The sequence below is a fragment of the Euprymna scolopes genome, chromosome 12, assembly GCF_053919585.1.
Source record: "Euprymna scolopes isolate OS-2025 chromosome 12, ASM5391958v1, whole genome shotgun sequence".
Lineage (NCBI taxonomy): Eukaryota > Metazoa > Mollusca > Cephalopoda > Sepiida > Sepiolidae > Euprymna > Euprymna scolopes.
The window spans coordinates 78,882,925-78,907,979 of NC_136493.1; the positions used below are offsets into that span (position 1 = coordinate 78,882,925).

The 25,055-nt window shown below is 31.9% G+C and overlaps 1 protein-coding gene and 1 non-coding gene across 3 annotated transcripts in view; one reads left to right on the top strand and one right to left on the bottom strand.

Moving 5' to 3' along the window:
• The first annotated feature begins 961 nt into the window (after positions 1–961).
• On the top strand, positions 962–1,034 carry Trnar-ucu (transfer RNA arginine (anticodon UCU)). The gene has a single exon. It is a non-coding gene; the product is annotated as a tRNA-Arg (tRNA).
• Positions 1,035–14,934: 13,900 nt separating this feature from the next.
• LOC145291354 (testis-expressed protein 10-like) overlaps positions 14,935–25,055 on the bottom strand; it is a 55,382-nt gene continuing 45,261 nt past the window's right edge. For both annotated transcript variants that reach the window (XM_080137123.1, XM_080137124.1), the window contains exons 12-14: positions 22,991–23,118; positions 17,907–17,987; positions 14,935–15,405 (exon numbers count right to left, since the gene is read on the bottom strand). In XM_080137123.1, coding sequence (XP_079993249.1) covers positions 15,127–15,405; positions 17,907–17,987; positions 22,991–23,118 — 488 coding nt within the window. In that variant the 3' untranslated portion in view covers positions 14,935–15,126. The remainder of the gene's footprint in view (positions 15,406–17,906; positions 17,988–22,990; positions 23,119–25,055) is intronic.

Sequence of the window (25,055 nt, forward strand, 5' to 3'; positions counted from 1 at the left end):
TGCGACTTTTAAACGTTTTCGGGTATACTGAAAACGAATATCACATTTAAATTTTGTGCCGACACGTAGTTTTCTGGATATTAAAACCTTTATTATTAAATACAATCCATTATGTTTTCACTGGTGACAATGTTTTCCCCTAACTGAGCAAGTACTAATGCGCATGCGTGTTACCCTCCCCATGTTAAGAATGGTGAAATATGTCTTAATATGTAGAAAACTAATTGTCTGTCCAAAATTTGAATGTTATATTCGTTTTTAGTAGACTCGACAAAAGTCATTTTAAATGTGAGTCTTAAGGTGGAAAAAAAGTGAAAATTTACCTTTTTGTGTGTGTTTTTTAATCAATCGCTCTCTCTATCTCTTTTTATTACACTCACTCACTCTGTCTTACTCTATCACTCTATCTTTCTCTTTCTCAAGATAGATAGATAGTGTGTGTGTGTGTGTGTGTGTGTGTGTGTGTGTGTGTGTGTGTGTGTGTGTGTGTGCGCGAGGGAGAGAGAGAGATGGAGACAGAGAGAGAGAGAGAGAGAGAGATAAAGATAAAAGAAATAAAGAAGGGGCAATAATAATGTAGCATGCAACGTATTACCGGAAGTTGCCGATCAGCTTTAAACGAAAAATCTCATGTGTTCAAAATGTGCCAAAGAAAAAAATAAAAGATTTCAAAATAAGAAACTTCAATAAAAGCAAATAATAAAAACAAATGAACAAAAGTTTAAATTTAATTTTGTTCTTGTCATCCATCGAACGACAATTCTGTCGATTTCGATATTTTTTCGTGATGTTCTAGTTTAAACAAACAATAAAACTTCGAATAAAATATTTGACATTTTTATTGGATATTATTTTTGTTGTTTTTATTAATTTCGCATAAAAATCAATTAATTGAGAATTTAGTTTAAGCGTTTAAATTTATTATAAATTAAATATTAATTTTCTACAGCACCTCTTGTCAGTCCCTGTAGCGCAGGGGATAGCGCGCTGGACTTCTAATCCAGAGGCCGTGGGTTCGAATCCCACCAGGGATGAGCGTAAATCTTTTTAGATACTGTGAAGAAAGAATATTATAACAGAAAAAATAATCATTAGCATAGGTCGTAAAATGCTACTGAAATTTAAAAAAAAAAAAAAAAAAAAAAAAAAAAAAAGATCCTTTACGGTTGACGTTTTTAGACTGTAGACTACTCAAACTACTTGGCCTTCGGGACAAGATCAAAGTGTAGTATCTGTTCTTCCTGCACTTCTATTTCTTGTTCTCTTTCGGTGGAGGAGAAATCCTTCACGACTGAGACAATTTTTATTTTTGTACCTTTTCTCCACGTTAAAAAACGACCCTGGTGTCTAACTCTGTCCCGTGGGGAGGCATAGTAAATAGGTACTCTCCAACTACAAAATATTTGTTTATTTTGATTAGTTCGCGTATTTCCAGGGTAGAACCTAATTTTTGTTTTCACATTGACAGCGTTGGAGTAAGAGTGTCTGTATACACTGTATCAGTGTACCAACGTTTTAGAGAAAGAGAATAGAAACCGAGGGGATCATTTTTCAAATTGTGAAAAAGCAAAAAAAAAAAAATGGCACTTCTGCATGTCAGTGACATGAGGCGAAGGTGTGTATTTTAGTTTCAAGAGCCGCTGCTGACAGATGTCACTTGTCAGCCAAAGAACAGGGGTCGATAACTTTTCCTTTTCTAAAAGTTCGTGCAAACCCAAATTATATTTTGCTAAATTTTTATACAATTTTTCTGTACAAAATAAAAAAAATTATAAATATTTATAAATAATTATATAAATTATATATATATATATATATATATATATATATATATATATATATTAATAATTATAAATAAATATTATAAATAAATATTTCATGTTTCAAATGTTTCAAAAATTTATAAAATTTTTGAAACATTTTTATATATAACTTTACCGTAAAAATGATTCTAAAAACAATCTATAAATCGTTCGTGTTTTTAACATATTTAGGTACTTGTACAGTTTAGTCAAGACATTAAAAAATGAAAATATCGAAAAAAGTTTAAATTCTATGTATCCGTTATAGAATGAAGTTCTCCGGAAAAAAACTTCACTTAATTTCATCAAGTATTTTTTTTTTTTTTTTTTTTTTTCGACAAGTAATATAGCTTGAAATGTGAACGTGTGTTTTTGTGTGAGACCAGAAAAGGCTCGCGTAAGTGCTTATTTTTTTATATAGAAAATCGTTTATGTGTGTGTGTGTGTGTGTGTGTGTGTGTGTGCGTGTGTGTTTGTTTGTTTGTTTACGATTTTAATAGTAAGTTGTATCCATTACAAGGGACAAGGCTAATTTTGAAATCTCGGTAGTTCGATTTAAATTGTATCTCCCTTATTTATTGAACATGGCAGACCAAAACACTGAATAGATTAAAAAATTGATCAATTTAAGTGATTTTTTAAATATATTTTTGTTCCATGACAAGTACATACATCATAAAGATTTTTTTTCTTTCTTTTTTATATTTCTTTTTTAAATTAGGTTGAATTTCGGACTAGCGCCGAGTTATTATATTAAAAGATAGAAAAATATACAATAAAAGTTCCAATAATGATTTTGTATTAATTGGATTCTTTGGACTATTGTTCTTATCTTGAGTGTTATTTGCACAACATTTCAGTTGATGTAACCTCCGACCTTCTTTAGGCTGCGCAAGGATGTGTTGCTTAACGGATAAAGTACAAGGTAACTTCAGTTGTAAGTGACACTCTTCTGGAGGTTGGAGGGTCAATCTTCAACAAGAGCGATACTCAGAATACAATTGAGAATTACATAAGACTATTACTTGATCATGGCTAACGGAACGAGAGCATGATACCCTCATAGATTAAACAAAGGATTCCATTTAAAATTTCATGCAGATTGTTAAGAGCGACAGAATTATTCTAGAGTCAGACAACATACACTGGAAGAAGGTCAAGGGTTACATCGGCCAAAACGTTATGCGAATAACACTCAGTATGGGAACAATAGTTCGAATACAAATTATCAATCCTCATCTCAAAAGTTCAGAAATATAATTCCGATAACTTTAGAGTTTTATTTGTTAATTGAAAATGGGGAATATTTGCACGCCACGGCCAGCGCTACTCAACTGTTCATAAAAAAAAAAAAAAAGAATAATAAAGAAAATGGCACAAAAACTTTGTGTACTTAGTTGTTAGGTTTAAAAAAAAAAAGACAATATAATAAAAATATGCAAATTCATGTAGTATTTTTGGTTGAAAATAAATAAAAGAAAATTTTAGCAATTCAAGCTGTCGGAGGTCATTTTTGGCCTTATTAAAGTCAATGGAGAAGGGGCATAAGCTTAATTCAAGCAAGGAAAAATAAACAAAGCCACACTCTCTTTTCATATTAAGATAAGCAGATATGTTCTCCATGAAGAGAGAAAGAGAAGAGAAACGAAGAAAGGGGCCGTCTATTTTTATTACATTTTTTTTTTTTACATAGGCATAACCACTTATCAAGGCCAAGAGGCCACTCGAGGATAAGGGTTAAAGAGTGTACAGTAGAAATTGAACAATATAGTAATCGTTAGTAATGGAAATTCGGTAAATTTGTTAACTTATATGGAACGGCTCATCAAAAACTTGTTTACGTTAGACTTGAAGACAACCATATTGTAGTCAACTGGAAAGCAGAAAAACGGAAGACAATTCCAGAGGCGTGCAATTCTAAGAAAGAAGCTTTGCTCATGGGAATCTATGTTTAGGTTTAGGCACAGATAAAGTGGGGGCAATTAGTAATAGTATTTCCTGCTAGACGGGTGTTTCTTGTGAAAGTTTGGCGAGGGGGGACCATAGATTGGAGCTAAGTCGACCACTTGCCATAAAAATAACGATAAAGCAGAGACAAACTCGCAATATCTCTTCTGTGAGAAAGAAGTTGCAGGGAAGAGAAAAGGACATCCCCATACAAGGCTACAAAGTCTATTTTGAACTCTATCAAGGCAGGATAAGTACTTTCTAGCAGCTCCTGCCCAAATGTGGCAACAGTACTCCATCCTAGGACGTACCTGGCTCTTATATAGATAGAGAATTGCATCAGCAGTGAGATATCTACTGGATCGATATAAGAATCCCACCATTTTTCCAGCGGCTTTGGCAACGGATTTAATGTATGTGTTCCATTTAAGATCAGGAGTAAAGGTCAAGCCCAGAAGCTTGTCAAAACATGAGGCTTTCCCAAAACGAGAGACATTCATTTCAATTGATGCCAGATTGGGATCAGAGCATTGATGATGTAAAGATAAAAGCTTGGTTTTAGATGCATTAAAAGTAACAAGCCACCTCTTTCCCCATTGTACCACTTGCTCAAGATCAGAGGAGAGAGAATCAGAGAGAACTTGGTCGTTTACGATCTTAGATGTGCTACCATAGATGGTAGTACATAACTTTAATCATCCCACTCCGATGCATCCCTCTCATCTGATCTGATCACATTTATTTAAAATTAACTTTTTGGTTCCACAAGAGTCAAATTGTGACTAAACATTGGATATTAATAGTTTGGTTTGATATAAGGTCATTCAATAAACCAGCTAAGAGGAGCAGGAGACATAAGGTCATTAAATAAATCAGCCAAGACATAAGGTCATTCAATAAACCAGCCAAGAGAAGCAGGAGATATGGGTCTCTCAGAAATTGACCATCAACATCATGTCCACATTGTGAGCACCAGGCAACATCTGATAAGCTCCCAAAATCCAAACCTCAAAATGGTACATCAACATCATAAAACAACAGCCATCAAAACAAACTCCATCACGAAACTGGTCATAGATTTTGGAGAAGACTTTCTTACAAATGAAACAGAATCACAAAAAACCTGTTATGGAAATAGCCCAGAAGAGTCGCCAAAAACACAAGAACTTCCATCACAAAAACTGGAAGAATAGGCCAACCAACAGCGTGACAAGTATTTTCTGAATGAATTCATCCAAGACTATATCAATTCTCATCTCAAAAATTCTAGACACTGACTAAAAAGAGTAATGCTTTGATCAGAAGAGGATGATAATGGCTGCTTAAGATCAAGGCTTGATGACCAATGCTTTTAAGAAAATGAGTAGTCTCAGCAATGACAAGCGCAAGTTCTGCCACACAAAAGTAGAGTGTAAGGTTCTGCTGGTGGACAGCTACTATGTGACACAATGGAGTATAAAAAGTTTAATATTGAATGCAGCAGTAAGTCCCCGGAGCAAATACCAGAAAGAACAGTTGCAAATAAACCATACACCGTCCATTATGCTTATGCAATTCTTACAGTTACGTACATAGAAAACGGAGCTATTAGACCTGACATAGTAATATGGGATAAGTAGGAGAAAGAAGCAAACTTAGTAGAAATTAATGTTCCCAATAATGCTAGGTTATACAGAACTAAGAAGGAAAAGATAAAGAAATACTAATGTAATTTATGTACAACATGAAAAGAAACAGGAATCAAATCTTTATCATTCCAGTAAGTATAGGAGCAACGGGACTCATGAAAAAGAATTTCTAAAACTACCTGGAAAATATACCAGGTGAATTAAGTGCAAGTGAGAAATAAACAATTGCACTTAAAGGGATCGTTAGAATCTTAAAAAGATCTGTCGGTTGAAATGTATGAGATAACAGGTGAATGTCTGGTATTCGGTAGAATGCCCCATCCCCAACTAGAACAAAATAAGAAAATTAAAAAATAAATAAATAAATACACACAAAAAAAATGCAAACTGATAGAGAGAGAGGGGTAGAGAAACAAAAGAGGAACTGACTTTTGACATGCTTACTAGATTTATAAAGAAGGTAACAATAACTGCTATCAGTACTGAAGTTAACGGAATTTACATTTGTTTGGTAAAGTCTTTATATATATATATATATATATATATATATATATATATATATATATATATGTGTGTGTGTGTGTGTGTATGAGAGAAAGAGAGAGAGAGAGAGAGAGAGAGAGAGAGAGAGAATTTTCAGAATGTGAGAGATTATATAATTATTTTCACAGCCAAATAACGTTGCAGCCTACAAGAGCCATGACAGCCAACAAACCGGAAATCCAAGATCTAACCTTATTTGGGCTCATCAGTTAGACACAACCAATCTCGGGATTTGAAACCGGAGTCGCTTGCATGTGAAGCAAGTACTCTGCCAATTGACTCTTGTGAACTGCAACGTTGTTTGGTTGTGAAAATAATTATTTAATCTCTCACATTCTAAAAATTCTATTATTAATTGCTTGCTAGGTTAGTATGTTGGATGGCATCATTCTAGCGACTGTAAAATTCCTACTTGTGAGACATCGGCTTGGGTTATAGCTTAGTTGGATGACCACACTTCTTGTTTGAGACAAAGTAGGTTCATTCCATAGTTGGATTTTTCTGTCGTTTGCTTGATCTATGTTAATTAATACTTTCTTGTGTGTGGCGCTTTTACTCAAGTGGCAGAGTATTTGCACCACATGTAAGAGACTATGGTTTCAAATCTCGAGTTTGAATGTGTCTAACTGATGAGCCCAAACGAGGGTGAAACTAGAGACTTGAACTTTCGGTTATTTGGTTGTGGAAATATATATATATATATATATATATATATATATATAAGAGCAAACAGTTAATAAAACATGTTAAAAAACACATATTTAATCTGAAAAGAAAACACTTGATAAGTAGATAGTCCTTAATCTGCGGAGTTTCGAAGAAATACTTTCCTTCTCAGGGGGTAGGAATTAGCAAAATGTGGGATTGGATTTTGTATACAAAAGTATTTGATGAAACTGCAAGTAAGTCAAAGATCTTACTTGATAACAGAAAGTGAACTAGAGGGAATATGGTGAAGAAAAAAGTGATTACACGTGAATGGATAGTCTGGTGAAAGGTAAATAATACAATGATGGTAAAATCCAAAAATATAACTCCAAGAAATTTAATTGAATTTCCATTTTTATTTTATATATATATATATATATATATATATATATATATATATATATATATATACTTGATATTTAATGACAAACTATGTGAAAAAATATGCTTTTAGTTCTGGGATTGAGTTTTGTTTGAAAAAAACAATCTGTTTTCCTTCTAATTAGCTGTAATTTGTAATTAACTGAACAAGTCCTCAATTTCTTACTTATAAATTCCTATGTATTTCTTTTACCCTCTCTCATTGTTCATTTAAACAATCTTCATTTTCTAATGTCCGTGAACATTACCTCTTCATTGTTTTCTTTTACCATCTAATTTACATAGTGTATCCATACACACCATAAACATAAAATAAATATGATATAGAAGTAAAGAGACTTATTTTTAGTTTTGCAAGAAGAATGTTTTCACAGATGTGTCAGAGTTTATAAGTTTTCAAATGAAATCCGAGTAGAACAACTAGCAGTCATTAAAAATCGTGTAGCTCTTAGTTTTTGTATCTGTGGTAGTTTAAAACCATTGGCTTCCTGCTGGGTTTCATTCGCTATCCAGTATTTAAATCAATAAAATAAATATTAAAATCAAAATTTCGTGAAGAGAAACAAAAGTGAAATTTTAAACATTTTTTTTTCATTATTAGCACGCCGCCCGGCCTTGTCCAGTCATAAAATATGCTTAAATGTAATATTTTAATTAATACAGATTTTATGTTTATTTTTATAGAGCCAATTCTCTATTGATCGTTATATTGTACCCAATACATATAGTAATAATTTCAAAAGGATTTTTTTAATTTAATATAACTTGAGTGCCAGAGTGCCATCAGCTAGAATCGATGCCAAAACATTTAGCACTCTAGTGATATTTGTTAACATTTGACCTAAGGACATGCTTATATTAAAACTTTACAAATTACCGAAGTTAAACACATAAATGTATATTTGTGCATGCATAAAGGATACACATTAAATCGAACTACCCCTGCTAAATTTCAATTTGGACTCCTTTAACAGCTATTTTTCAGCTAAAAACCAAACTGAATATGCTCCACAGCTCCGAAACCCTTATAGATCAAGTTTCAAGATCAAAAACTGACAAAATAGTTTGATAGTGACATTCCACACACACACATATTGTAAATATATATATATATGGAGAGAGAGAGAGAGAGAGAGAGATAACAAAATCAGAATTTGAAAAAAGAAATACATCAACAATGCAATCCGTTGTTTTCAATTTATTAAATAGTTTCTCAAATGTTGCAATGTTTATTTGTATCTTGCTTGTCAGCATACAACAGTGAATTACGTCAGAAATTATATTGTGCAAAGTAGATGACGTCACAATAGGCCAATGACAAAGAGAAAGGGAAGGAAATGGGCAAGGGAGCAAAAGAGAAAAAGGGAAGGAAAGCAGATGATGTAAGAAAGAAATATAGTTGGCAAGTTACACAACATTGCCAAGGACAAAAGTGTAACCTATTTCCATTAACGTTTCTATCTCTTTACCTCTCGCTACACTCTTTCCTCCTCTCAGCCCATTCCTTTCTCTACACACACACACACACACACACACACCTCTTTTATATGGATTCCTTAATGCAGGAGTCGGCATAATGAAAGTAATTCCTTAAAAAAAAAAAAAAAAAAAAACAGAGTTATTTCCCTTTAACACCTAAAAAGGCTGGAAAACCAACAGCTCTGATGAAATCTGTGCCAGTTTAGGGTCAAAGAATGAGTAAATTTTATATATTATTCATCCAAGGCAATGTTGATGATGAATATATAAACTTCGTGCATGTTTTGGAGTTCGTGCATGTTTTGGACATACACATGTTCAATAATCCCCGGGGAGTGACGTCAAACAAAAGTCAGTCACAAGTCTGGATGCAAGGCTTGGGAGATGACATAAAAGAGGGTCAAATTGTAGGATGTCAAATTCCCGGTCAGCTAATTTAACTCACATTTCAACAATACATGGTTGGAATGTTGACGTCATCAATTGAGATAGAGAGGACACGAGAACGGGGATAAGCAACAGCAACACATTCTTCCCCACACATCACTCCCGACACACACGCTATCAAACTTGTCAAAACTGTCATTCGAAAACCAAAAGTTATATTTTGAATAAATGGAATATTATTTTATGTGTTTTTATTATCGCCAAGGAGTGTATAAATCGAAAAATGACAAACATTGATTTTTTTTTAGAAATTAAATAGTTTTTAATTTTTATTTATTGTGGACAATTATCCTTATCTTTTCTTAGTTGTTTCACAACGTTTCAGCCAACTATTCCTCTGGCTTTCGTCAGGTGGTAACCGCGACAGATAGGAACTCTGAATCTTCTGACTGCATTCACTACAATTACTGCCTTCAGTAGTTGTTGTCTCACCAGGTTTTGACCAAGTAAGCCTCTGGCCGGCTTTGGGTAGGATTGAAACCGCTATCTTCAGACAATTCCCACCTGATGAGGGCCAGAGGAATACTTGGCAGAAATGTCACGAAACAACTAATAAAGGATAAGATAAAATACTCATCTCAATGAATCCCAATTAAATAATAAATAGAGTTAAAAACACATTTGACGATCAACCACAGTGAAATATAAACACACATACAACTGCTCTTTATATAATAAGCAAGCAAGGTTACCCGGCCTTGCCTGGGGCCAAAAAAAAAAACTAAACAGAAGATATGTATGTAGGTATCAGCGTTGGAAAGAAAATATCATACACCAAAAATCACGTAAATTGATTAAATAATTTCATTTTTAAATAAAAGAAAATTTCATTGTTAAACTCTGAACCAAGATCACTCGACACAATCTTAAAAACAATCTGAAAAAAACAAAAAAACAATGGAGATAACTCCAAATAATTCAAACTTGCAAAGTTTTAGTAAACCTCTAGAGTAAAGGAGGATCGACGAGTCTCTGAATTTATGACGAAGTTGAGAGTATGGGTCGAAACTCCTTTCTCTAACAAAAGAAAAACAAAAATAAAAAAACATTAGCAAATAGCAATGAATTGAAAACAATTACAAACATTTAAAATAATAATTTTTATTAACCAGTAAAGGATCATTTTTTGTGTACTATATGTGCGAGTCAGTCCTTTCTTGAATGTACACTGACTTACCATGTGCGTGAACTTAAAAAGATTGGGGTCCATTAATAATGTGGTGAGATGTGCATTTTTTATAAGACAAAAATTCTGGAACATCATTCAAGTGGCAAAAGAGTATTGCATGATTTTAAATGCGTTGCTGGAAGCTTCTAGTGACTGAAGAAATCCTCCAAGACTGAGGAAGTTATTAATGTCAGTGTAATTTTACGAAGAAAACTTTACAAATGCGAGATACTAGGGAGAAAAAGTTTGTAAACATAGAATATTCATCCATTGTTGCTTGCATAGCTCCCTTAGTAAGGGATAGATTATTTCGTCCATTTACAGTTTTTATAGGACACTTTTATCTATGCCACTTTTCTGTTTAAGCAGTTGACATCCACATGGTAATGATTTTGAGCCGGTTATTCAGTCTACGAAACGCTGGCTGGAGATCACAGAATCGTTGCTGAGATTTTGACATTCTTGGTGAAGTTGTTTTATGTCTTTTAGACGGAGTCCAGCATATGTGAGAACCATGGGCAACAGTAATGGTCACTTGCAGAAATTCGGTCTGGACAGTTTTAATTTTGGCAGGCTAAGCCTTGTTTTGAGAATATCCCAACCTGTTTGTCTTCATACATGAAGAAATAAAAATATAGTTCCATTGATTTGTGTCAAAATGACGCACTACTGCAGCGTCTCTTACGCGATACAAATTTGTGTGAGTGACGGTGACAAAATCAAATTGTTCCTGAAATTAACAAATTCTAGCCATATAGATTTTTTTGTTTATGTGACGAGCGACTTGATTTAGCTGGTCACTACAAACCATTCTTATCATGAGGAGGTGGGGAGACATTGGAAAACCAAATTCATTTAAAAATCATTTTCTTGATAAAAAATAAAACTACTTAATCACTTTAGGTAATTCTTGGTATAAAATATTTTCACCGTACAGATTTTTCTTAATTTTTCTTTTTTCATAGCGAAGGGACACGCGTTGACTTTCTTTTTTTTTTTTTTTTGCTTGTATCTTTGAAAAAAAAACAAATGTAAATAAACAACTAATAATTGTTTATTTACTTTTGTTTTTTTAGTTGTCGACTATAGAAGATATAAAAATAAAACTCCAAACGAAAGTTAAAAAACGAAAATATATACAAAACAGTTTCAGCCACAGATTTTACAGTCGTGATCACAATTTAAGAGGCACACTAAATAAAATTTCTCTTTCGTCATTAATCTTTTCTGGGCGGTTGTTTTTATCACGGATTCCTGTTGTCGACAGCCATTTTTATTCCAATTTTTAAATTTTATATTCAAATGTAAGGGAGGCAACTCTTCGACAAAAATGAAGGATAAAATATGTATTGAACTAAATAATAATGCAGAAAATATTTTGCAAAAATAATTATTTTCAGAAGTCCAGCTATAATAATGAAAAAAAAGTTCTTTAATAGACAGCCATCTCAATGTTCAGACTCCAATTGTCACATTAAAATTAAGTTTCTTAACTTGTTGACTGCATGTGGTTGTATTTTTAAAAAAAAGAGGAAGAGCAGCGTTTTATTTTGGAGTAGCTTTCACAGCTATGTATCAAATTTAACACCAGAAATTTTTAATTAAAAATGCAGAATAGTTAACGCTTGAATATTTATTCACATGTAAGTCAATGAATCTTTTGTAATCACCGTTTTAGTTAAGCTTCCAAGAATTTACCCTGTCTTGTTAGAATGATCAGTTGTTTACAATGAAAAATTGTTTCAGGGACGAAAAAGCAAAACAGTATTTTTATCTCCTAGCTCTCCAGCAGTGTTGATTAGACACAATCTCGTTTAAGAAAAAAAAAAAAAAAAATCATTTCACATATCCCTAAGTGACCTTGTCTGTCTGTATGAAGAATAATCTCTACCAAACTAATCTGTCAATTTTTGGTCTACAGACTCTAAACTTGATTTATAAGGGATTGGACTTATGGAACAAATTCGATTTGGTCTTTAGTCATTAAAAATAGCTAAGAAGTTAGTCATTAAAAATAGCTAAGAAGATAAAAATTGGAAGTTGGTAGGCATAAGTTGACTAAACGTGTTACTTCTACAAATGCCGTTAACGTTATCTTTTATGTTTCCATATGCATATGGACTTAGATCAGACAGTAACGAATTAGACTAGAGAGCTACAGGTTTTGGTTTCAAATATACGTAATGGCACCCAAGTCATTTTTTTTTTTTTTTTCACTTTTTAAATCATTACTAGATATTGGATATAGTATAATAATCAATAGAGTATTGACTCTGTAATAAATAAGAAATCTGTATAAATTAAAATATATTCAAGCATATTTTACAATCGGCAATGTCAAACGTCCTGCTAATGTATATATATATATATATATATATATACACACACACACGAGGGGTGTGCAATAAGTAATGCCCCTGAACCACTTCCAGTTGTCTGATCTAGCTGAAATTTTGCATGTGCAATGATTTATATCTCTACAGGTTATGTGGCAAATTACAGCTCTAAACTAATTGTGGTTTCTGTTTTACAGGTGTTTGAACCGAGTCAGATGTGAAATGGAGCCTATTGAATGTCGAGCAGTGATCCGGTTTTTGTATTTGAAAGGACGTACACCACAGAAGACTTTTGATGAAATGAAAGAAACTTATGGTGATAATGCCCCATCATATGACCTTGTAAAACGCTGGCATTATGAATTCAAACATGGCCGGAAGTCTGTGGAAAAAGCTCCCAGACCTGGTCGCCCCCCCCCCTTCTGCCATTGATGAGCATCTGTCCATCAAGTTGAGGCTGCCATTTTGGAAGATCGACGCATTACTATTCGCCAAATAGCCCAAGATGTCAAGATTAGTACAGGGTCTGTAGAAACTATCATTCATGACCATTTGCATATGCATAAGGTGTCTACCAGATGGATTCCCAGGTTGCTCACACCATTCCAGAAGCGAGAACACGTCGAGTGCTCGAGGATGAATTTGGAGATGAAGTTTTTCAAAAGACTGATTACACAAGATGATGCTCACAGTCTTCTGAGACCAGAGTAGTGATGATAGATTTCCTGGCAAAGGGTACCACAATTACAGGAGCCTATTATGCTTCACTTTTGAGGAAATTAAGGGAAGCTATCAAAATCAAGAGGCGGGGACAGATCAGCAAAGGTACCCTCCTCCTGCAGGACAACGCTCCGGTCCACAACTCACATGTCGTCAGATCAGAAGCACGGGCGTGTGGTTATGAAATCCTCTCCATCCTCCCCACTCTCCTGACCTTGCACCCTCTGACTTTCACCTCTTCCCAGCCATGAAGTTGTTTTTGAAAGGAAAGTGTTTCTCAGATGATTCAGCCTTCATTTCTAAAGTTACATCATGGTTAGAGGACCAACCTGGGGTGTTCTACAAAAACGGTCTCCAGAGCTGCATCAAACGATGGGAGAAATGCATAACTCTGGGTGGTTCCTATGTAGAGAAAGACTAATAACTGTGCCAAGTTTCGTTGCTTTACTGCTATGGAAAGTGGGTCAGGGGCATTACTTATTGCATGCCCCTCGTGTGTGTGTGTGTGTATATAATATAAAGTTGTGTGTGTGTGGTCATGAATAGGCTCCTATATGATTGACTATTTTAAAAAACTGATTACATATAATGATAGATGTATCGAGACACAGGAATGGGTATGTTTGATCCGGCAGAAAGGTGGTTCATTAAAATTGTGGGGTCTGCGTTCACGCCTAGTAAAAATTAAAAAAAAAAATGTTTACAAGTGTTTTGATATAGATGTACATAATACTTTGATAAGTATGTTTTAACTTAAATAGGGATTGTATAATAAAATTGTGGGGTCTGCGTTTGCGCATGGCCTCCATAGAATGGAAATAGGCACAAACTTTAATAAAGACTTTTCATATCTATCTGCGTAAGTATACTTTGATAATTATGTTTCAACTTGAAGAAATATGGTATGATAAAATTATGGGGTGTTCGTTCGCGCCTGACCTCCATAGAATGGAAATATGTCACAAAGTTTAACAAGGTTTTTTAATATAGATCCACAGAATACTGTGATAAGTGTTTCAGTGTGAATAGGTATGGTATAATAAATTATGAGGTTTATCTATTTTATTTTTACTTTCATCATATTTTGCTTTGGTTTTGATACTCCTAAATTCGAAGCTATCTCTTTACAACCCTTCCTTTTCATAACCTATCATACTTTAATAAATCAGAGTTCATTTTCTGTAGGCTGTTTTTGAACCCAATCAACGACGGGTACTTTTGCTAGTGTATATATATATATATATATATATATTAGATATGCTCCAGATTAATTGTTTTTTTTAACTCATTTCGTTATTAAAAAAAAATTTTAACATGCCTTGTTCATCTTTACTTAAGAAAAACATTTTATGATTTAGAAAATTTCAGTATTTTATAGAGTTCAGAAGAATCCATTATCACCAACCCTAATGATTCAACATTTCTTAAGAAATAATTAAGACGAAAATACTTTCATTACTGGAAACAAATGACAAAAAAAAACATTATTTCAAGTCTTCAGACTACTGTTCTCATCTTTAGTGTTATTGGTACAATTCTTTGGTCGATGTAAACTCCGAACTTCTTCAGGTGTATCTTGTCAAACTCCGGAATCTGCATAGAATTTCAAACAGAACCTTGTCGATTCCTTGAGTTTGACAAGATACATCTGAAGAAGGTGAAAGGTTACATCAACCGAAACACTGAAAATAACACTCAAGATGAAAATCTGAAGAATCCAAATAATCTGAATAATCAATCCTGATCTCAAAAACACAGAAACGTAAAACCAAAAAAACGTTTTACAAAATGGACAATTCTTTATTTCTGCATTCATTATGAATGCGTCAATCACATATGCCTGATTCATCCAATTATCCATAAAAGTTATAAATATGCACCTTAATTGATTCATCATCAATGGAAAATAATGATAGCAAGAATTTATAGAAGTTCAAATCATCAATAAAAACAAGATGTCATCACAGTTATAGAGAGTGTATTCCTTCGGCGAGGAGTTCAGCCACTCTGTGGCTAGGAAGCTTTAGGACTGCGATTATTATGCGCCATAGTTCATCCCTGAGGGGCGTACAACTCCACATGTCTTTGGTTACATTTCTCATGAATTTCAGTTGCTGCAGGAGATAATAACAGAGGTTTTCAATGAACTCGCTAACTTTTGGTATATACAATGTGTGAATTTCAGCAGCATGTATAATGCTTATTAAACCAAGCACCGTCTCTTCAGTTAATATGGAATAGCGTCCCTGAAGTTAAAAAAAAAATTTAATTTAGAACATTTCTGGTTCTTTGATAAAACAATGAGTGATCAAAAGTAGAGGGGGGGGAGTACTTGTACAGTTTAATCAAGATATTAAAAAATGAAAATATCGAAAAAGTATATATTGTACGTATCCATTATGGAATGAAGTTCTCTGAAAAAAAATTTCACTTAATTTCATGAAGTTTTTTTTTTTTTTTTTTTTTACAGTGAAAAAACAATTTGTTTTGATACCGAGCAAAAGGTTAAATTTTTAGAAAGAAAAGTTAGTATTAAAGATGGGGAGGGAGTGTCGGCGCTTTAAACTGAGTTATTTCCCCATGGCATGTTCTAAAAATCCAAACAAAAATTTTTAAATTCAAAGATGTCTACCTACGTGCTGTCATAAAAACATGTTATTTCCACTGTAAAAACAAAAAAAAAAAAACTACTCGATCAAATTTAGTGAAATTTTTTTTGGAGATCTTCAGTCCAAAACGGATACGTACAATATAACCTTTTCAAGATTTTCATGTTTTAACGTTTGATTAAACTGTACAAGTACCGGGAGGGGGGGGGGGGTCACAAATGAACGTTTAACTTTAGTTCTAGCCAAAAATATTTTTATCTGTTAATTTTTTTATGGAAATCACTCCAGAACAAACATGAAACCACTTGATGTAAGGAGTTAAGGAAATTAAAAAAATATTTCAAAGTCAAAAATTAGTCAACGATGTGTTAGATGAATGAACCCCAACCCAGAAAACAGCAATTCTTCTTGCTTTGTCAGAAATATCATTCATGCAGGGACTATAGAGCAAATTCATTTTCAAATGTAAAAGGTTACAAAGTAGACATTGTCTGCCCATTATTATAGATTTAAAAATGGTTATCACAGACGTTTCTGTGTGAAATTTTAAAGTTTATAAACAAAATTTAGGAATTGTTTTGTGTGCCTAAACTAGAACAATATTTTTGACCGTGCCACTATTCTATGTATGAATCAACTTCAGAATGTTAATACTTCTGTAAATAATCAATTCAGGTTATTTGTATGAAAGGGTGTTCTAAAAGTAATGCCTCCTATTTTTTTATTTCATCTGAATGGACTGAAAGGGATTGCAATAGTATTGTTATGGAAGCTTCACCTTTGTTGCAGATATTGATGGTGTGAGCAACCTCTATCATGGACGTGCATCAGATGCAGAGATGCATCATTCAATTCCTATGAAAAGTACATCAAGAATGGTGGTAACTATGTAGAAAAATAAATTCTGGAGCACAAAAGTATCGTGTTCCATATATGGGCAGCTCTAGAAAAAAAAGGTTTGTTCATGGAATTTTCATTTCAGGTACAGATAGAGAGGAAGGAAAACTGTTGGAAATGGTTGTAGTTAGATGAGTGTTTGTTGCGATAGTTGTGCGGAGGTGGGGACAAAGAGTGAATCTCAGTCGAACACCTGCTATGAAAATGACAATAGAACAGAGATAGGCTCGCAACGTTTCTATTGTGAGAAAGAGGTTTTAGGAAGCAGAGGATATTTCCCATAAGATTTCAAAGTCAGTTTTATACCCTGTCAAGGCTGAAAAGTGTACTCTCAGCAGCCCCTTCCAAGATATGCCGACAGAACTCCATTTTAGAATGTATTTGGCTCTTATACAGATAGAAAATCAAGTCGGGAGTGAGATACCTAATGGATCGGTAGAATGATGTAATTATACATAAACTTTATTACATACGTATCTGTTAGATTATATACAAAAATTTATGCAAATTCATCCAGTATTTTTGTTTTTATAAAATATAATTGGTAAATGATTTCTAATAAGTATTATTATGACGACTGTGTGCAATTATGTCCCTTGCCCATTGACCTTAACATAAGCAGAAAATGGCAGAGGAGACATTTTGCTGTTAAAATGTCTTTTTATTCTTGTTTAAAAAAATACTTGATAATTTGCATGATTTTTAGTACACTGCCTTTTTTTTTTTTTTTTTTAGAATTAACTCGTAAATACATATTAAAATATTTGTGTCATTTTAATAATTTTATTTTTTTTAGGTAGTTTTAATATTGTAGATAAATCTGGAGAAGTGCCACAATCTCTTTCTCACATAGCATCGAATTGTGAATAAAACAAAATATTTTTTTTTTTTATAATTCATAAAATTTTTTTTTTTTTTCAATTCATAAAATATTTTCTATGTTATAAACAGACACACAATAGATATTTATTATAAGAGATTACATGTTTGCTTATTTTTAAAATGTTTTAAAATTAAATTTAAAGTTTTTAGTTCATAGCATTTTTTTAAACCATGGCAAATTTAAAAAAAAAAACAAAAAAAACATTTTAACATAAAAAACTTTAAAATAATTTTTGAAATTAAACAAATTTTAAAACCATTTTCTAAAGATATTTGGGAGGGGGGGGTGTTAAAATGAAATTAATTTTTTAATTCTATTTAAATAAGTAAAAAACAAACATGAAAAAAGAAATACTTACAAGCAAATCTTTGATGAATGTGTTGATTATTGCATGCATTTGTATTGTATTGGGCCAACGAGTCAGCAGTGATGTGATCATCTAGGAAAATATAAACAAAAAATAAGTTTTATAATCTTTATTGACTCTAGAAAATTATCAAATTTTTGTCTGTGGCAATCCATATTCGAAAGTAAATTTTTAATGTTATAATATTAAACAACTAGCAGGACCCATGGAAATTCCACAGGATGAAAAATATATTTAATCAACAAATAAAGCTGATATTTTTCTGGATAGTGCAAAAAAATTAGTTTTTTAAGACAGAATAAAAATATGCAGCAAATATGAGTTTAACATTTCTATGAAAATAGTGCCTATTGTATTTTAAATATAGAATTAACCCAAATAAAATAAATTAATAAGTACTAAAAAATATTCAAACAGTAATATTGTACTACATAGTTCAATACAAATAATAAATCCACATTGTAAGAGACATCTTTAATTTACTCCTAGCACATCTCCATAGACAATGTTCTTTCCTCCCCCCTCCCGTTTCCTTCAAATGTTCCTTTTTTTTTTTTGTTTTTACATAACTGACTTCTTTCTTCAGTGGAGAACTGGTGCATTTCAAAATTATGGGTTCTTTTCTCACACCATTACAACAATGACCATATATTATTATAGCAACATTCAAAAACATCACTACATCAAAGGAAGGTCACTCTTCAATTTTTGTCAAGGGTTGTCAGATTGGCTTTTTTTTTTTTAAATTTAAAGGCCAAACGCCTTTAAATTTTGTATTTACCCTTTTTCAAAACGTAACTTAGAGATTAAGGGAAGAAATAAGCATCAAACAATTTTATTCAATGTAATTAGTAGTGTTGCATTACAAATGTAAATGTGTTTTTTTTTTCTTGTTTGTATACGACGATTAATACTGAACAAAGAAAAGATCAACTGATTGTAATATTCAATCATTTATTTTCTAACTAGCCTGAGTGCCCGGCATTGCCGGGTGTGTGGAGGTGTGTTGAGCTAAAAAAAAAAAAAAAAAAAAAGTGATAGTAGGCAGACAGGCTCGAATCCGTACTGCGAAAGAGGAAAAGAATGTGAAAAAAAAAAAAAAAAATTACGTCTTTGCCGTTGCATCCATTGCCAAACTTGAAGTGCCAAACATTTAAATTAAGGCTAGTCAATCGAAAAGAGGGGATGACTTTCGAAAATATTGGCGAAAAAAGCGACCCCTCTTTGTAGATAAGTGCTCAGTTGAGGGTGAAGAAATTAATGTTTTTAGCCAACTTTTCGATATTTGTCATCCGAAGATTCCAGCTTTAAAATGATACAGATCTCATGAAAATCCATCGCTTCTGTCAAAAGTTTTAGGCATACATACATACATACATACATACATACATTTAAACAGACAGGTGGGATTTATCTTATAAATATATTCTCTAGTAATAGTGTTAATATTAGTAATATGAATATGCATTCACCGCAAAGAGCGTGATTGATGCATTCGTGTCAATTCAAAGTTTTTGTTTGATTCCTCCAAACAAAAACCAAGAACTACAGTTAAAAAAACTTGAAGGTTTATTTTTCTTTGGACGTTAAAATGGTACTTGTTTTTTTTAGAATGAAGAGTAGACTTGCAAAAGGAGACTTTAGCCTGACTAAACCAGAATTTAAATCCAATCAACACAATCCTTTAGCTAAGAGTCTCAAGGGCCGACCTTGCCTGGAGAGTACACAGACTCAACTGCAAACCTCAGAAAAATGTCCTGCCCAAAAGGCTAGCTCTAGAATCTTTTTACCTCTGACTAGAAATCTTAATTCTGGTCTTTGTTAGTAGTCACAATTCGACCACCAAGAAGCTGACTACTTCAAGATATCCACTAGAGATAACAGCAAGACAAATGTCCATTCAAAAGTGTGGTTATAGTGAGCTAACATACTTCCTAATTTCTGGTGTAGCACTACTGGAAGAGGTGACAAGACGGATCAGTTCCTTCACTTTTATTGTTCGATTCATTGAAATAAAAGAAATGATATTGAAAAATATACAATAAAAATTCACAAAATTATAGAAAAAAAAAAAAAAAAAAAACACAATTAGTTTTTATTTGCATTTTTTAATAACAAAATGAAAAAATAGGTTTTTATTTGAAATTTTATAAGAAATATGTTTATGAAATTATAAAAATGTTTTTTTTTTCACATCTTAAAAGTTTATTTCAATTTATATGTTTATGAAATTCTAAAAATAAAATTATTGAAATCAAAATAACAAAATTTCAAACACCATAAAAAAACGTATTCAATACCAAATATTCCCAAAATAGTTTTGAAAATATTTGAAAGTGTTTTCAATAATTCTTTAAAAAAATAAAACTAATTTCAATAATTCTTGATTAAAATAAGACCGAAAATTTTTTGCAATGATTATTAAATAAAAACAAAAGAATGATTAATAAAACGTAATAAAAAAAAGTGCATGCACAGGGGAGATATATACGCGAGAAAAAAAAAAAGCCAAAGGAACTGATTTGCCTTGTTACCACTTCCAGAAGCAGCCACACTAGAAGTTAGGAAGTAGGTTAGCTGACTATAACCAAAAGGGCTTATCTGTAAACAATCTTGGACATTCATTTTATCAAGTGAGATGCTCTCACTCAGAACCCCATTTAATGAGGTATTATTTTATTTCAAACAAAAACAAAACATCTTTCGGCTACCTGGACTCCAACCAAGGATATTTTCAATTCTGTTACCCATCATCCCGGCTGGACGGCTATCACCCGCAACGTCTACCATTCACACGCATCAATAAAATATGCAGCCAAACACATGTTAAAACTAATAAATCTGTATTTGTTAGCACATGCTTATCAATAATAAACATAAGAAACAAACAAATACAGGATCAACTTTTAACTGATCGTAATAATCAATTATTTATTTTCTAATAAACGTCTGCTGAAGATGTTTAAAGCTTTCGTTCATGATACTAGCAATTGTAGTGTTTGTTCGTTATTTTTAAAGAAAAATTATTGACAAGATTATTCATTCTTATGAATAGATGATTTTATTTGGTTTTAATGTTCTTTTCGACTTTTTTTCATTAATAGTATTGGAGTAAAATTATCATCTGTTCAATGGTAAGATTTTGTCTATAAAGACTTTTGTTTTGACACGAGTTTTGAAGCAGATATAAAAGTCGTAGTGTGTCAATAACTCTCAGTCATTGATTTTTGAGATAATATTGCGTGGACCTTAATCGCAAAAAGGCAGCTCTTGTCTACTGAGAGAAAGGAGATATTTCTGAATCTTTTTGATTATCGATTCACTTTGTTGATGCTAATGGAGTTGTGGATTATCCATTTGGCAATAGTGGATTGAGTTTTGAAAAAATATTTGATAGATTGGAGTTATTCAGAATAGGAAGAATAGATACTACACTTTGATCTCAGCCCCAAAGGCCAGGTAAGCATATCAATGGCCACGATTGACTTTGTTGAGAATTCTTGGCTAGACAGCCAGGGGTAATTTGGATTGTTTGCTAGTGTCAGAATAGTTGTGTTTCAACTGACAAGGATCTGTTTAGCAAACTGTAGTACTTACTTCCTTTTGGGTGTGCTTGGGTTCTCATTTATATAGAAATATTTAACAGGTACTCGGTTCACAGGATGACCGTTTCTGATTAGTTGCAGCAATTTGATTAACCAATTAAAATTAAAGTATTTAACCAATCAAAATTGAGTATTTTACAACAATCATTTTTACTGCTGCTGCTCTTTTGTTTGCTCAGAATAGGATTCAATCAATAAAGCGTTATCTTTTAGTTAGAAAAACTAAAGTCAGAATAAGAGATCTTGTCAATAATTGTGAAAATAATTTTGTTTAAGCATTTATTCATTATTGGGCAATTAGTTTTTACAATTACAACATAAGTTGGTATCATTGTTGCCAATAATTGCGCAACATTCTCTAAGGAAAAAGGAAACTTTTGGGTTGCTCTCAACTGTGGTCGACCCATTTACTTTCACTTAATGTAATGACCAAAACGATTCTTTTAATTGATTTTATTTCTTTGTTTAAAACTTATCTTTTCACTGCTTGTATTAACAATGAAATGATAAATATTTATTGATTTTAAATGACCAGTAAAACTAAAATCCATAAATGTAGTTTTTTTTTTTATTTCTGAAAATTACATGGGTTTTTGCGGTAATCCAACCCCCAGCACACAAAAACTTTATAATTGTATCGGAATTGGGAAAAATATTGAAATTGTCCCATCACTAGTTTTTTTTAATTATGAAAATCAAATTTTATGAGGAAGCAAAGACAAAGCTGGGGGGGGAATCGCCATATTGTTTGAAGTTTTGTCAAAATTTAAATGCGGCAATTCAATTAAACTACAGAGATTTTGTTTTTAATTTAAACTTTAACTGCTAAAATCGTAAAATTTGATTTTCTTAAAAAAAAAGATTAAATGAAATAAATTTACCCGATTTTTGGAATATGACATCTTCATACTGTGACGAGTGTGTACATCATAAAGATCTTGAATTTGTTTTTTTTTAATCAAGTTCTAAATAAGCACTATCTCTTGTCTCTTTTGCAGGAATGATGACTGCACAAAATATCCCTTGAAAATCATTCATCACCCACTGTATTCTACAGATCTTGCATCAACAATTTACCATCTTTTTACAAATTTGAAAGCATATTAAGATTTATTTCAGAAGAAGTAAAAAATTTCCCTTTCACTGTTCAAAACATGGTGTATGTTATTAGCAAGACATTAAAGGCATCTTTACTACTTTCGACATTAATTGAAAATAAAATGTAAATGCACCATAAAACAAAAGCAGATGAATCAATGAATAATTTACAAAATGTTGAATTAGGTCTGTATTGCATAAATAACCTCAAAAATAATTAATATTTCCTGAAAAAAAATGCTCATTAAACAACCCCAAAAGGGTGGATATGTCACAAAACAGCTAAAACAAAAGATGAAATAATGTGAAATTGGTGTCAAAAAGAATTTCAGATTTTCAGTTTTCAAGTTCAATAAAAACAAATAAACTTACTTTAACCATCGCACAATGTCGAGAATCTGTGTCAGGTTCAGCAGAAAACATCACGGTTGGTCCACTTGTGCATGTCAGATCAGGTTCGCACTGACCAGGTAAGATAGACAAAATTTTCTGACTCTTGCCTAGAGAAGAAACAAAAAAAAATATATATATCACGTATACTAACAGTTAATAAAAAAAAATGTAATTATATATTTAACACATCACTCAATAAAATTTGGGCCTAATTTATAAAACAAATTTTATGCAAACTTTGTTGTTTTATTCATCAACATAGTTTCCTTCTAAGGCGAGACATTTGTTTCAATGTTTCACTAACAGCTCGATACCAAAACGAGATTGTGGACTTTTTTAATTGTTCACCAGAACTACCACCAAATTTGAGCAACCTGGGTGTTCACTATCTTTTGTGTCTGTATTACCACATTTAAAGTTAGCATACCCCCTCTTAACTGTTATTTCTAACAGAGCAGAGTCCAAATAAAACTTATCAAACCATTGCTTTCCTTGAACAGTATTTTTTTACCATCAGCAAGCAATGCTTTATCAACATATGAAATTCTGAATTTTATATGGTTTTGAAAATTTGCAACATCAACTTCACTTCAATAACTGTAATTTGTAAACTGATAATCTGAGTAAGCTCAGATTTTGACATGTGCCATATGAAGATTGTACTTAAAAAAAAAATAAAAATAAAAAAAAAAATAAAAAATAAAATGAATAAATAAAAAAACAGATTTTTTTTTTTTAAATTTGTGGTGACCCGGGACATCTTGCATAATGCGTTATCCATTATTTATAATTAAATACAAGAAAATATTTTTCTCTCTTGACCATAGATATTTATCCACATCAAGCATTCTAAGGTACTGCTGCAGAATCCAAACTGAACTGAAATTAAAACATTTTTTAGAAACCCATTTTGAACACAGAGAGTAATGGTGTTAACTAGTCTGTTAATTCAGCTAATAAACAAACAAAAAAAAAAAAGGATACTGTAAAAATTGAATTTAACTTGAAAATCCTATATAAAAAATAGTACAGTCCATTCTAACTTCAAACATGAAAAAATAAACCTAAGTAAATAATATGTCTAAAAAATATGAACAAAAACATGTATAAAATATAGGTAGTTTTTTAATTTAATCAAGACATTAAAAAATGAAAATAGTGTGAAAAAAATATATTGTATGTACCCGTTATTGATTGTATATCGCCAATCTTGCCTTTTAGCAAACGAGGAAGGGACGGGGGAGGGGGGGAGTCGCTAAGGGACATAACCCCATTACCGTTTAAAGTTTGTCAAAATTTGACAAGATTATTTTGAAACATAGGTAGAAAAAATACCTAGATAAATATTTTAGTTTTCTTCATTTATTTTACAGTTTTTCTGTCCTTTGTTAATTCCTTTTTCCTTTAAAGGCACCCCCTCCTCATCCACAAAATAAGCAAGATGGCAGATATGATCGATCGCATTAAAATTTGATTTTCCTCTAAAAAAAAAAAAAAATAAAAATAAAAAAATACTTGATCAAATCAAGTGAAATTTTTTTTATGAGAACTTAATTCCATAATGGGTACTAAACTATATTCTTTTTTCAATATTTTCATTTTTTCAATGTCTTGATTAAATTAAACAAGTACCAAAATATGTATTAAAAATATTAATAAAATAAGTATTAAAAATGTATAAAAACATGTATATAAAAAACATGTCTTAAAACTTATATACAAACATGTAAAAACCAAAACATGTAAAAACATAACATGTAAAATAACATAAAAACGATGTAAAAAAAAATTATAAAAAACAAAAAACATGTAAAAAAAACATGTAAAAAATTTTAAAAAAAGAACATGTAAACAGAACAAAGAGAGATAATTGCTGCATCATTTATCTTTTACTAACAAATGTTAAAATGACAAAATGAAATTTTACTTGTTCTTACAAATCTCTTGTATAGAACCATAAAATTTTAGGAGAACCACTGCTGAGAAATGTTTTAAGGTATTCAAATTTATAAGGTACCAAAGTTGACAAAATCATTATTATAGC